This window comes from Glycine soja, chromosome 2 (genome assembly GCF_004193775.1).
Source record: "Glycine soja cultivar W05 chromosome 2, ASM419377v2, whole genome shotgun sequence".
NCBI classification, from domain to species: Eukaryota; Viridiplantae; Streptophyta; class Magnoliopsida; order Fabales; family Fabaceae; genus Glycine; species Glycine soja.
The window spans coordinates 45,709,683-45,725,472 of record NC_041003.1 but is presented as its reverse complement, the minus strand read 5'-3'; the positions used below and the strand labels follow the sequence as shown (position 1 = coordinate 45,725,472).

Below are 15,790 nucleotides of genomic sequence, written 5' to 3'. Positions count from 1 at the left end.
TAATATTTACAAATTATTTTAAAAACCTCCAATCCAAACTAAAATAAAATAAATTGATTGTATTATAAAATCAAACACTCATTGAATCGTATGATTTTTTCATCAAAGTAATTCTAATCTAATTTTTGCAAATGCCCCCCCTCTTCAAAATTAGATTAACCATTAAGATTAAATAAAATTTATAGCTCTTGTTTTATTTTTCCAGATAAATACAAGTTTAAATTGATGACAGATAATCGAGTTGAAAGGTGAATTGAGAACTCAGATTTGGAATAATGAAAATAATCTAATTAGTATAAATTAGAGTAATAATACAAACTAATTTGATATGACGACAACTTATTACATGTATCTTTGCATTGTGCTTGCTAAAAAGAATTAAAAAATGAAATATAATACGAAACTGAAAATGATTAAATCTGTTACACAGTACAATGACAATCCAAATTAACCAAAACAATTTCTTCTGATTTGCCATTGGTTTTTATATCTTGGCCTTGCTAATCTGTTATGGTAGACAGTGGTCACTTTCTTTCTTTCCTTCCTCCTATATCTTCTTTTACAATTTCTTCTTCCACCTGCACAAATTTCAACAAAGAACAAAATCAACCAAGTTATAACATGTGATTTCTTTTACAGTTGTTTGAATCTTAAGTACAAAATGTAACGTATATATATGTGAAAGTCATTAAATGTGAATAATACCTGTGGGGTGAAAGTAACACCAACATCAATTTCGCCACAGTAAGAATTGTTAGCACGAACCACTCTATACTTGAGAGTTTGTAGCTTAGCTCCTCCATTCTCTATACCTTGGGCCAATAAATCCTTGACATGGATTCTACATACAGAGCCATTAAAATATTGAAGCTTAGTTAGAATTATAGATGAATTACTATTAAGAATTATTATATGCTTATTTTGGGTTTGGGGATACAATTCAATATTCATTTTCTCACCATTTCACATGCAATCATTTCAAAGCAAGTCATGCACTATAGTAGGCCAAAGCAAATCAAGTATGAAAATTGGGTCTCGTCCTAACCTTTTTTGCAATTAATTTTTTTGTTGAATACGTGAGAAATAAGCACATTGCTTAATGAAACTAGTAGTAAGATGGCTAGAATCAGGTGATAATTACCAACAAATTAATTAAGATAATCAACACGAGAGCAACACTAATCATGATATGACATTAATTAACTATAATGAAGTCTTACGTGGCTTGTCCAACGAACTCATCCGTATATAGGTCTTGGTCCATAATTTTGAAGATGAGCTTGTGTTTATCACCTGATCCAAGGTATTCAACTTTGAACATAAATTTCTCATTCCATACTGGGTTTGTGCCCTGACCTGCGTAAAACACCATAGATAGAAGAAAGACTGTTTAGAAAAACAATAAAATAAAACCATATTTAAGCATTAGAAAACTTCTCTAATGACATTTTTATGCATCTCCTCATGCTTTTATTTTATTTTTACTACATCTGAATGCAATAATACTTTTAAGATCATTTTTATTTAGGGTTACCGATGGAAAAACCAATTAAACTAAATCAAATCATACTTAAAAGATCTAAATAATGTGAATCAAATTTTAAACTAATTTGATATATTTTTTAAAATGGCTCAATTAACCAATTTTGGTTTTAAATAAATTTATAACCAAAACCAATTTTTTAAAACTAGTTTTAAATTTACTTTTTTTTTTTTTTTTACAAAATTCAATTTTGAGACGAATGTTTAACTGCTTTAAAACTAGTTTTGGTTGAAAAATTAGTTTAAATTAAAAAATATTTTTTAAATTGATTTTGAATGAAAAATAAGTTTAAGAATCAATTTTGGACTAAGTTTTTTTTTCTATATAAATCGGTTTAATTAAAAAATGGTAGAAAAAACAATTAATTTTGGAAAAAAATTGATTGATTTTAAAATTTAATACTTATATTTGATTTTACATTAAATTTGGTTTAATATTTGTAAACCCATATGATGCATACCCTGTTACTTTCTTCTACATATCACAAATAAGATATCAAGAACAATTGTAGGCTGTAATTTCTCCATGCAAGAGAAAATTAAAAAAAAAATTGCAAGCACTCCGTATATTGGTTCTTGTCAACATATTATTTGGCATTTACAGCCTAGATTCTAGATTAGTTGCTGTCACAGGGTACATCTTTTATTTGGTCAAGTTTATTTCGTAAGCCTGACTAAATTAACTCGAAACTAGATCAAGTCATTTTAACTCGCATGAAAACGCAGTTTAAGCTAAGCAATCATTTGCACAACTAATATGCCATGCACATATTGAATTAAAGTGTGTCTAGATTTATATATAGCTTAGTTAATTTAATAAAACAGAAGAATAGATAACTTATTTCGCATAGCGAAGAGCCTCTGAGTAAAGGAGTACGAAGTTTTTAATAAAAGAGAAGAATAGATAACTTATTTAAAGGGAGATTTAAATATGGACTTGATTACGCCAAAACGTACCAATAGCGACACTACTTCTGAGTAAAGGAGTACGAAGTTTTTAATAAAAGAGAAGAATAGATAACTTATTTAAAGGGAGATTTAAATATGGACTTGATTACGCCAAAACGTACCAATAGCGACACTACTCCTCTGCTCTTGGTCATTGTACTGTATCAGAACATATGGGTCCATTTCACCTATCATCAAGGTAAAAGAATAAATTAATAACCCGAAACCTTGTTAGAAACTTAGAATAGGTAAGTAAAAGTTAAATAAGACAGTACCATTTGGACAAATTATTAATAACATGAAGTTCAGCTTAATTCTAAAGAAATATATAATCGTCTATTGTTAAGAACTCTTTTAGAAAACTGAAAATATAAACATTTGTTTCTTACAATTAAGTTGAATCAAACATATACTAAACTTTTTATCCATTCATTTGAGTTTTTAAGGAAAAGAAAAATAAGAACAACAAATTGGTCTTTGATATAAGTAATGTAGTTGTTAATATATACCAAAGATATCAGCGTTATGCAGGCCTTTTGCTTTGACAAGCTGCACCTCCATGAAACCAATTGCCATATCTTGTCTCTTAATTCCCTCAAGAGTGAAGAATGTTCCAATTCACCAAATTCTGAGGCTTTAGAAGTATCTGTTTTAGGCTTATGAATATGAGAGTTAAAGTTGGAAGGAGTGGTAACCTCGTCGTTGTTTATATAGCAAGTATCCTTAATTAGCATGAGCATTTAATAGGACCAAGAAGACCAAGACTTTGTTTGGCATTCTACAAAATCAAAGTACCAATATGACCAAACGCGGTCAGCCACGCGCACCTTAAGCTTGGTCCTCCCATTTCCAAAAACTAAGCAAATAATTAGAGGACTAATATCAACACATAATTAAATTTTTATATCAACAGGGGTTCGATTCTCTAATACAATACTATTTTTTCTATGAAAATTATACATAATCTATGGTATCTAAGTAAATGGCTCGGTAAAAGTTTCATTACCCACGAGGGCGGCTACCTTCTTTTGAAGGGATGGGTCAGAAAGGTGGCCATGTCTGCCCTACCTTAATTAGGATAAATTGAAGAAAAAATATATTATATTAATTTAAAAAGGTTTTTGAACTTCGGTGATTATTTTAATATTAGTTTATGGTTTCAATTTAATTTAAAAATTTAAAGTATCAAAATAGAAGTATTGATGAAAAAATATATCAATACCTCATAATTAATTTGTATGTTAAACATTATTTATAATATTAAAATTATTGTCATTTTTAAAATGAAATATTGAAATGATTCAATTATAATATTTTGACTAATAACTTTACAGTTAAAAAAATAATACGATAGTATTACGAAATTATATTAGATTAAACATAAAAAATAAATTTCACTTAAAATCTAAAAAATACAACCTTGATATAATCTATTAGTCGAATCATGAGACAAAATTATATGAATTTAATTGGAATGTATTATTAATGTAAATATTTTTTACACTATAAATTATTTATAAGTTGTCATATACTATTAAAAATTATATATTTTAATTATAACTATTTTATAATTTATAAATGCTATCCAATTAGTTAATATAATTATACCGTATCAAAATTTAATTTAAACTATATGGGATCATTTAGTATTGATGATAATTCACGTTTAACTTCGAGAAGCATTGAAGAATTAGACTATTTGTTTTCTTCTGGTTCCTGTACCAAGCTCGTTTTGAAGACCAATTCTTATCTCTTCAGAGAATCCGTGCGTCTAATGAAGCCATGAGTGATGACATGTCAAACCTATTTTTATTTGGTTTCATGATGTTATATATAAAGTTTTTCTTTACCACTCTATGTCCCAAAAGAATATATATATATATATATATATATATATATATATATATATATATATATATATATATATATATATATATATATATATATATATATATGTGGGAAATAATTAAAATTAATAATTTATTATAACCATTAAATCTTAAGAAAATGAATAATAAAAATAAAAAATAATTATAAAAAAATATTTTTAAAGCAAGTGAATTCTTCCTTTTATATATATACTAGTATATTTTAAGCTTATGAGTTATGAGGTTAAAGGTGGAAGAAGTAAGAGGAACAAGACTTTGGCATTATACAAAAATCAAAGTTACCAATAGGATTAGCAGTACCACACGCACCTCAAGTTTGGTCTTCAGGTTTCAAAAACCTAAGCCAACAAAAAATGAATGTCATTTGCCATTAGTAAATAATTAATTAAAGGACAACTAAATGGCTTGGTAAAATATTCCATCAGGGCTGCTACTTTGCTAAATACTATATAATTCAGATTACTTAGTAACGTCGTGGGATTAATATTTGTCTTATGAGTCCTCTCTTTCGTGAGATTTATCATTCAACGGTCAAATTTATAACTGTTATTCAACGTGCTCACTTCTGACCCAGTTTGGTCATATTGTCTTCAGAACGTACATAAACTTGGATTGAGATTATGACTAGCAATTGCGTTGGAAACTATTGCTTTGGATCACCATGGATCGAGTTTCGTCTCATCAGATTAAATTGAATCGAATTAAATTTAAATGTTTATTTTTTTCAAATTTTATAAATGATTTTTTTTTTACCTAAATCAATGAAATTTAAGTTCCATTGGATTGAATCTAAAGAATTAACATAATAATATAATATCACATTATGTTCACGTGTGAGATAACAGTATTTACACTATTGCATCATGCATCTCTTTTTTCGTTCGGAATGTAAAATACATTCCCTTTTTTGCTTTGGAAATAATAATTCTGAAAGGTTAAAAAACATTCCAACAAGAGTCCAGGAAGCAACATGGGAGTGTAACAAGCAATAACCATATGTTAAGCGGGATTGCGAGAATTCATGATTATTATGTATGTAAAATTTCTTTAGATCAACAACAATTATGCATTATAAGTAAAATTAATCTTCAATTCATTGTGTTGGGGACACATGTGGTCTCTCATGACTTAAGACGACAAAAAAAAAAATTGACTGAATTGAGGTTATCCAATTTACTTGTTCTTTTTAACTATCTTTCACTTTTGATATATTTTCTTTTTTTAAATTAAATTTTAATATTTTTTAAGAAATGTTCAATAATTTTAAAAATAATTAATATATTCAAAATCATTTATTTATAATGAATTTTTTGGTGAATTATTATGAATTTCAATTATAACTTAATTAATTTATATATTTAAAAATATTTATTTATTGTTAAAATTTAATTATATAAAATAAATATTTATCCTATATGCATAGTCTCACGATAATCCATATATGCTTAACTTCGAGATAGACTATTTTATATAATTAAATATTAAATTTGTATAGTTTATGTAACGAAACTCAGTGAAATAAAATTTTAATTATTACTACACATATTATTGCCTAAGACCAAAAAGCATATAGTATATAACAGACTCTATCACATTAAGCAAATCAAAGCAAACAATAAAATGCAATTGGCTATTATTCTGTGCAGAAGCTGTATGATGAGTAAGCTGGCTATTATTCTTTGGAACAAGTTGTACAACGTATGCCACATGCAAAACAAAATCAAGTTTTAATCAATTAAATACAGAATCAATGTTTAATACTTTAATTTAAAAACTGAATCAAATATCCCTCATCTTTTTTATTTCACCGCCTCCACACCACTGTGTATATTTCTTGGTGTTGCTTTATCGGATTTCTCCTCGCGAAATTAAGTCCTCGTTGACCAAAAAGAGGTTGTGAATACAAGAGTACATGCATAGTGGGAAAGGAATAACAAAAGAAGGGGATTGGGTTTAGTTAAGTTTAGTTTGGTTTTGGCCATTCTTCTTGGAAGCTTCATCGTTGTTGGTGGGACCGATGTAGCTTATTCTGCACTGCTCAATTCTGTCTCCCATGCATGCCACTGTTTTCTTTTCATGAACGGAGTGGAATTAATTAATATTACTAATTAAGGTTGGTTTTGTAAAAATTATTACACTCCTTTATTTATTTATTAACTTTTTTCATTGTGTAAAACAACACATTTATTTTAGGATGGAGTGAATATAAAGTAAGTTAAAATTCATGATCAGTTATCAAATTAAAAGGTGAATTCAACATTGGGATTTGCGATAATGAGAATAATATAAAAGTATAAATTATTATTGGAATAATACAAACTAATTTGATAATACAACTGCTTCTTAAATTCATCCGACTCATGCTTGTAAAAAAGAATCAAATTAAAGAATGAAATAATATGACATTAAAAATGATAAATATGTTACACAATGATAATCCGAAACTACTTCCAATTTACACATGGATTTTATATGTTAGCCATGCTAATCTACAATAGATAGTGGTCACTTTCTTTCCATCCTCCTATGTCTCCTTCCACAAATTTGTCTTCCACCTACACCAATTCCGACAAAAAAACAAAGTTAGCCAAGCAGGACATAAACATAAATTTCATTACCACTTATGCGAACATATCATTAACAATTTAACATTTAGTTAATTACTTTGTGGATTATATAATTAAGTAGAGAATGTGATTTGTATATGCATGTTTGAATAAGAAGTATGTTTGCATTGATAAGATATATGTACACAACACACTTTACAAAAGTCATTAAATGTGAAGAATATACCTTTCGGGTAAAAGTAACACCAATATCAATTTCACCACAATAAGACTTGTTTGCACGAACCACTCTATATTTGAGAGTCGGTAACTCAGCTCCTCCATTCTCTACTCCTTGGGCCAGTAAATCCCCTACATGGATTCTACAAAATAAAAAAAAAGAAAAATTCTCTTTTAAACTGTGAACAAGTTAACAAAAAATAGGTTTGATTACGATTATAGGTAATAACTTCTATTTATAATGTAAATAGTGTAGCTTATTCCCCACAAGAACAACATTAGTCATGAGATAACATGAAGTCACTGAAGTACTTACATTGCTTCTCCGACGAAATCGTCTGTATATAAGTCTTTATCCATAATTTTGAGGATGAGCTTGTGTTGATTGATTGATCCAGGATATTCTACTTTGAAGATAAATTTCTCATTCCATACAGGATTTTTACCCTGGCCTACACAAAACACATTCAGCAAAAATTTAAAAACCATAAGCATTACAAAACTTCTCTAATGATATTTTTTTTTGCATCTCCATTTTTTTATTCTTCTCATTGCAATAAGGCATTTATGATCATTATAATTTAGGGCTCTGGAAAAAAGCTAGTTTAAATAAATCAACTTATACTTAAAAGATCTAAATAATGTTGATGGGTTCGTTTGATTTACTTTTAAAAAATAGTTTAGTTAAAAACTAATTCCAAAATTGATTTTGAATTTTAAAAAGAAAATCAATTTTGAACTAAATTTGATTTTGTTTATAAATTGGTTCAGAAACTAATTTGGTAAAAAAATAAAATTAATTTTGAAAAACAAAAGTGATTCTATTTTAAAATTTAATTCATATATTTGATTTTAAGCTAAATTTGGTTTATTTTTCTAAACCCAAACGTGCATTTCCTGTTATTGACTTGTACATATCACAAATAAGTTTTTAAGAACAATTGTAGACGGTAATTTCTCCGTGCAAGAGCAAAAATTTGCAAAAAATAGTTCTTGTCACCATATTATTTTGCATTTACTGCCTAGATTCTAGATTAGTTGTTGTCACAGGATACCTTTTTTATTTGGTCAATTATATTTCTTTAAGTCTGGCTAAATTAACTCGTTACTAAAAAATAAAAAAAAATTGGATTGAAAAACTCGATCGTTACTAAATTAACATTCATGAAAACGCAGTTTAAGCAATCATTTGCAAAACTAACCTGTCTTGCATGCACATTGTTAAAGTGTCTCGAGATTTTGGGTGCGTTTGATATGTATTAGAGATATAGAATACAGTACAAAAAGAAAACGACAAAACGTATATATACGGCAAAACGTACCATTAGCAACAGTACTCCTCTTCTCTTGGTTTTTGTATTGTATCAGAACATAGGGATCCATTTTACCTATCAACAAAGTAAAAGAATAAATGACCCAAATTAACCTTGACAGAATTGGTAATTAAGGAGTTAAATAAGACAACCATAATTGGACATATTATTAATGGCACGTTTGATTCCGCTAAATGCTAAAAAAAAATATTATCGTTTATTTTAAATACTCTAGAAATCTGAAAAATGTAAACAACTATTTTTAACAAACTAGCTTAATAAAACATGTACTAAAAACTTTTTATCCGCTCATTTGAGTTTTAAAAGAAAAAAAATAAAACAAGACGAAAAATCAGAACATATTGGTCTTTGATATAAATAGTTTTATTTTTCATCTTTGGTTATTAAGAATAAGAACACATATATATAAAGAAGCAAACGCAATTTTTGAAAACAAAATAAGGCAAAGGCACATGTTAATACCAAAGATATCAGTGCCACGCAGGCCTTTTGCTTTCACAAGCTGCACCTTCATGAACCCAATTGCCATGTCTCTGAGTCTACCTTTGTCTCTGTCTCTGAAGATTCTAAGTCAGCAAATTCTTACAACGTGCTTAAGAAGTGTATCTGATTTAGGGTTATGAGAGTTAAAGTTGGAATTGGAAGTAGTTGTAACCTTGTGGTTGTTTATATAGTGTCCTCAATGAGCATTTAATAGGACCAAGACCAAGACCAAGGACTTTGGCAATGTACAAAATCAAAGTATGAATTGGACCAAACGCGGTCAGCCAAACACCTCAAGTTTGGTCTATCTTCTCATTTCCATAACCTAAGCAAATAATTAATGTCATTTGGCATTAGTAAATAGTTAAAAGGACAACTAAGTGCTCTTTTCTATGAAAAATATACATAATCTATAGTATCTAAGTAAATGGCTTAGTAAAACCATTATTACCCACGGGGCCACGAGGGATGTACCTTGTTTTGGGGGGAGTGGGCAGAAAGGACTGCTATGTGCTACTAGTATACCTTGCTAAAAAAATTCACATTAGTAACTTCGTGTGGTAAATTGAAAATTAACTTATAATTTTAGATGAGGATGAATTGAAGAAAAAAAAACTATTATATTAATGTTAAAAAGGTTTTGAATTTTGGTGAATATTTTAATATTAGTCTATGGTTTCAATTTGATTTTAAAATTGAAGATAACAAAGCGAGTATTAATGAAAAAATCAATACCTCACTAAAAATATTAAATACTTAAAATATTAATCTCTTTATAATACTTATAATTATTGTCACTGTTGAATGAAGTTTTAAAATGAAATGTTGAAATGATTTAATTATAATATTTTGACTGATAATTTTACAGTTTAAAAACTAAAAAAAATTAATATGAGAATATTTATGAAATTACATTAGATTAAACCTAAAAAAAATTCACTTAGAATCCAAAAGATTTTTCTTTTTGCTGAGTAAAAAAAAATACAGCTTTGTTATAATTTATTAATTGAATCATGACAAGAATTATATGATTTAATTGAAATACATTATTAATGCAAATATTTTAATAGTATCAATTATTTATATATTGTCATATTTAAAAATGGTTGATTTTTATGATAATTATTTTAAAATTCATAAATGTTATCTAATTATTTAATGCAATTATAAGTATCAAATTTAATTTAAATTATATATAGGATCATCTAGTATTGATGATAATTTATGTTTAACTTCGAGAAGTATTGAAGAATTAGACTTTTTTTCCCTCTAGTTCCTGTACCAAACTCGTTTTGAAGACCAATCCTTTTCTCGGGAGAGAATCAGTTTGTCTAAAGAACTGATTAGTGATGACATGTCAAACCTATTTTTATTTGGTGTCATACATACCGTTATTCAATTTGTCTTTATCATGGAAGTGTTGATGACCAGTTCAAACTCATTATATGACTTGTCAATAGTCACCATGGAAGATCTACTACTAGCCTATTTTTTTGAATGAATCAAACAATTAGACTTTTATAGCATAACTTTTTCATAATAAAAAACTAAAATAAGAATTTACTCATATAATCACATCATTATATATAATGATGAAAGAGTATGCTAAATTGCTAACTACACAAAACTAAAAACAACCTAAATAATCATCTCATTTTTTTACTCTTTTTTCCTTTCACTTTCCTTCATAAAATAAAGGAAGAGTTTATACAATAATAATTATGTATTAGAAATATCTTAGTTATCATTTGATAATTTTACATAAAGTTCTAAAATTTAAATCTGTTTGCATATAATAACTATTTATTAGCATTTGAAAATGTTAAGTACTCAAAATAATTAATTATAAAGTAAGAATTATTACAATTTTTTTAATTAGATCAAATCCAGTTCAAAGTTCAATCATACGTAGATAAGTGATTCCATATTTTCAAAATGGCCCAAGAATACAGAACACTAAAAGGAGCATTTCTTGTGAAAAAATTGCTACCTAATTGCATTTTGACAAAGGAAGATTCAAGGTAATGAAACTGAAACAGAAAAAGATAATCTCAGTTTTAATCAGACCAAACTTCCAAGTAATGATTATGTACTTTCACTCCTTGTGTGATGATTAGTTTTGATTACAAATTGTATGGTTAAACTCATTAACAACTGTCATAACAATGCCAAGTGTTTTCATCACATCATAAACACTAGAAAGGATTTCAAATCCCATGCATATTCAACTACATACAGAAAAGACTTAAGAAGAGTTGTCTCCATGTAACCGTGTTACATTCCAAACTCCATATCTGAAGCACACTGAACTAAAAGCAACTTTCCTTCCATCCTCCAACATCATCTTCAATGTATTCCTCTTCCTGTGAATTCCAAGAACAACATTAAAGAAACTCTTAGATATCATATACTACCTTTTTACTAGCTTCATTTCAAATTTATCATTGTGCATCATAACTAGCATGTTTTTTCATATGAACTAAAACTTATATTCTTTGCAGTTGTTTGCATAACAAGAGATATGAGCAAGCTATAAGAGGTTACCTTTCGGGTGAAAGTTATACCGACTTCAATTTCGCCACAATAAGACTGGTCAGCTCGAACCACACTATACTTGTGAGGACGAAGCTCAGCTGATCCGTTCTCTGCTCCTTCCGCCAATAAATCCTTCACATAGATTCTGGATACAGAAAATTGACCCTTTTTCATGAACAAGAAATAAAGTAAGGATATGCTTGATGATATTTTTCTCATGATCCTAGTGGAAGCAAGGGTGTCCTGATTTTGCATTTTGTGCCACCCTTCTTCATTGGATAAAAAGGAATCAAAATTCTTAATTAGATCCGTAGCAAAATGTTAGCATGAAAGTTTTAGAACCTAAAGTTTTCCTCTTAGTCAATAAGAGCAACTCACTTTGACTAATGCACTTAATTTAAGAAGCTATTGAAGACTTACGTAGCCTGGCCGACAAAGTCATCTGCAGAAAATACATCCTTGTCCATGATTCTAAGGTTGAGCTTGTATTGATCACCTGATCCAGGGTATTCCACTCTGAATACAAATTTCTCATTCCATATGGGATTTCTGCCGCCCTCTGCATCATTAGATAAAGTCAACTAACCATAAACCTTATTAATGGCAAAAAACTGAAAATTCATCTCAGTTTTTATTAGCATTTATGTTACTTTAAGGCTAGTAATATAATATCCACTATTTATTTTAGTGGTGCATGTATGTGTTTGTTTGATATTTTAAATTGCAGTTGAAAAAAGGAAGAAGAGAGCAAACTTTTCTGCTTTGCTTGCCATCTCCTTCTACAAAGGAAATAGTAAAAGGACAAAGCTTAGTTACAGTTTCATAGGTGTTAACTATCATTTTCCAATCAGAATTGAAGTTTCACCTTGGTAATCTATCTTATAAAGGTTTTCGTTAAAGGTCAACACAGATTATCAAATTGAAACTCCAACTCTGATTTGGGAACAATACTAAAAACACTTATGCAACTGCATTTAAGTTTGGTCCATAGTGAAATACACACAAAGGGAAGGGAGAGGGGGGTAAAGGAAAGCAAACCCCATCTCTGACAGAATTCTTAATTCTTATTCCCTCCAGTGATGCCTTTTGGCGTGAGACTCTTAAGCTCTAAGCATCTAATAACAACTTTTTTAATTCCTTCATAATAAAAATAAGGAAACAAACAACAGATTGCATCAGCATACCAGTTGCAGATGAACTGCATGTCCAGTAGATTTAGTCTAACAATTTTCTTGCTTCATATTTCCTTTTTCCATTCTTGCAATCTCACAAGCAGAATTAAATATTTCAGTAATTTTACACAACACTAAAAGCTTATCACAAGTTTTGAGGTAGTTTGTATGAATCTGCTGTTTAGGCAAGTGGATCCAATATCTTGTATGAACTAGAGTTTAAAGAAGAATTTTAAACTGAGTCCATATTTGTGTCAAATATATACATCTCTCCAAAATGATCCTTGTTCTCTTTTGGGGAAATTAACTACTATCTTTAAGTAATTCAACTTTGGTTTGGAGAAGTTTACCTCGTAAGTCCAGCTAATCATGAACTACATTAACATTAGTGAACCTAGTACTTCAAGAAAAAGAAAAAAACAGTTTAAGAAATCATATCTATCAATGACATGTCACATGTGAAACACCATTCAGATGTTAAGTTTCCTTTTCGTGGTAATTGGTGACAATTAAAAGTTTCTTTTTCACCTATCCCTCCATGTCAAGTTCTACAATTTAGCACATGCAACACAAAAATCAACGAAAATGAACAATAGAACAGAGAACTAACCATGAATTACACTGCTCTTGCGCTCTTGACCTTTGTATTGTAACAGTACATACGGGTCCATATGAGCTATCAACAAAGAAAACAGATCATCAAACAATAAACAGAACCTTGTAAGAATTAGAGAACATAAAGGTATTAAAACATGCATGCATTTGATCATTTCAATAAATTGTTCTGAAAGCAGATGAAAATCATCATGGTAGTGCCTTGAGTCCATCTAAGTTAAGCAAATTGGACTCAAGGAATTGAGAGTTGAGATGTCAGATGACTCAGATCAGAAGCTGAACAGGGAATTAAACATGATGGACGAATGAATGTTTTTTGAAAAATCCCATTTTTAGAATAAGAAAAAGTTTAAATCTGATCAAAAGAGCATGGTGTGTAAACATAAAAATCTGAGCAAAAGATGTAATGTACCAAAGATATCTGTTTCTTGAAGACCCTTTGCTTTCACAAGCTGCACCTCCATGAACCCAATTGCCATCTCTCTCTCTCTCTCTCTCTAAGTTGGCAAGGAAATGAAATAGAATCTTCCCTGGTTTTACATTGAAGGAAGAAAGAAACCTTAAATAGTCAAAATGAGCAGTCTGTGATACAAACGAGGACGAAATGTATAAGGCCTAATTAAAATTTATTAGAAAATAGATAAATAAACACAATGACAAATATGTTCTGGGAATTTCTCAAATCAAATAATAGCATATTTATATTTTACAATACCATTAAATAATTTCCATTTTAAATATGTTATAAAAATTTTATATATATATATATATATATATATATATATATATATATATATATATATATATTTATAACTAATTAGTTTAAGAATTTGATAGCAAGAACATAAACAAAATTTTTGTCAAAAAACAAAAACATAAACTAACTTCATCTAAGTTCCTCTTTTTTCGTTTCTAGAAACCTTCTTATGACCTCAGATCACGGTCACACAGAAATTAATGTTTCAACTGAAAAATGAAAATGACAGGAACAACTACTCTGTGTTATTCCACTTTTTCAATTGGCTCTAGAAGATGAAGATGGGTTGTAGAATAATCACACGGTCTGCTATATATGAGTTAACCCAAGATAACGCGGAAATGTTTAGTTTGACAATTTTTAATATTCTGAAAATTCATATTAAGCATTTTAATTCTATTCAACATGACATTATAACAATTCTGATATTTAGTACATTTTATTTAATCATCATAATTACTTAAACATATTATGTTTTTTTATTTTGAAGATATTAAATTTAGAATTCTTTTCATTTAGTTTTCATTTTTGAATTATTTTATTAATTTGTTATATATTATATACAACCCGCTTTTATCAATTGAAAAATTAACGAAAGCAAAATAATGTACTTTTTTTTGGGTGGAAAGCACAATAATGTACTGCTACGTATAAATCTTTTAGAACTTCATTAACAATTATTACAAAGCAACTCAAATTCAAGGTTAACTAACAACAGATTGAGTGTGCTTGACAAGTTTATTTTATTAATTTTTAGTTTATTTTCATAAACTACTTCAATTTACTTATAGTACCTGATAATTTCCTTACACAATTACAACAAAAAAATTTAAAAATAAAGCAAGAACTTCTAGAAAATATATCAGTTTTAAAAAAATTAAAACAAGTAACTCCATTATAGTTACTAACGTAAATTCTTAATTATTTTTTTTTGGCAATACGTAGATTCTTTATTCTTAAAGTTAAAGCAACTTAAAGAATACCATTAGAACAAATGAAATAGAGTTCTTGTAAAAGCATATCTGCCTATAATTACAAATCAATTAAAAACAATTTTTTAAGTCAAAATGTGAAATTTTGGGAGTAAAGGAATAAGATGAGTTACTAAAAAATTAAAATTAGATTCTAAAATAAAAATTAATGAATATTCTTGAATTTATGAAGAAAAAAATCAGAAAACCACTAAAATAAAGTGATGCACACAAATTAAATTCTTCCATTGAAAATATTTTTTTAACCTTTCGGCCATATAAGCACGACGACACAGTTTATTCAAGGATAGTTATTATAAATTGGAGTTGCTATTTTCCAATTAACTTAAAATTTCGCTTAAACCCAGGAAATAAATAATAAGTTTTGTCCTTTTATTTTTATTAGGGATTGAATTATTATCGGATTTTAATAAACTTCAGAGTTAAATAAGAATTACGTAAGGCAACTCCAATTTATTCAAAAAAATTCTGGTCTCCAAAAGATTTTAACCGTCTTTACCCCAAATTAATACTTTTTAATTAATGATTATTTTAACTTGTTTACTTAACCACTTATTTAAAATGTTAGAAATTTTCATTTCTTTCTTGCAAACCGGTTGTTAAGGAATTTTATGAAAACTTGACTACTTTAGAATTATATTTCATGCCACGTTTTCACATGAAGCTTGTAGTATAATATTTATTCTCCTTAAGTAAAATTCAAAAGGCATAAAGTAAGAAAGAAAATCGAATCTTTT

General features: G+C 28.2%; 3 protein-coding genes across 3 annotated transcripts; all 3 read right to left on the bottom strand.

Annotated features, from left to right (window-relative positions):
* Nucleotides 1-266: 266 nt before the first annotated feature.
* LOC114371902 (elicitor-responsive protein 1-like) lies at nt 267-3,162 on the bottom strand. The gene is made up of 5 exons (XM_028329219.1): nt 3,000-3,162; nt 2,613-2,678; nt 1,221-1,356; nt 706-841; nt 267-578 (listed from the first exon to the last, which is right to left on the bottom strand). The coding sequence occupies exons 1-5, from the start codon at nt 3,064-3,066 to the stop codon at nt 525-527; spliced, it is 459 nt and encodes a 152-aa protein (XP_028185020.1). The 5' UTR covers nt 3,067-3,162; the 3' UTR covers nt 267-524.
* A 3,489-nt stretch (nt 3,163-6,651) lies between these two features.
* Nucleotides 6,652-9,125, bottom strand: LOC114371893 (elicitor-responsive protein 1-like). The gene is made up of 5 exons (XM_028329207.1): nt 8,962-9,125; nt 8,488-8,553; nt 7,482-7,617; nt 7,173-7,308; nt 6,652-6,934 (listed from the first exon to the last, which is right to left on the bottom strand). The coding sequence occupies exons 1-5, from the start codon at nt 9,026-9,028 to the stop codon at nt 6,869-6,871; spliced, it is 471 nt and encodes a 156-aa protein (XP_028185008.1). The 5' UTR covers nt 9,029-9,125; the 3' UTR covers nt 6,652-6,868.
* A 1,912-nt stretch (nt 9,126-11,037) lies between these two features.
* LOC114398405 (elicitor-responsive protein 1-like) lies at nt 11,038-13,900 on the bottom strand. The gene is made up of 5 exons (XM_028360594.1): nt 13,717-13,900; nt 13,300-13,365; nt 11,938-12,076; nt 11,527-11,662; nt 11,038-11,345 (listed from the first exon to the last, which is right to left on the bottom strand). The coding sequence occupies exons 1-5, from the start codon at nt 13,781-13,783 to the stop codon at nt 11,292-11,294; spliced, it is 462 nt and encodes a 153-aa protein (XP_028216395.1). The 5' UTR covers nt 13,784-13,900; the 3' UTR covers nt 11,038-11,291.
* Between the last annotated feature and the right edge of the window lie 1,890 nt (nt 13,901-15,790).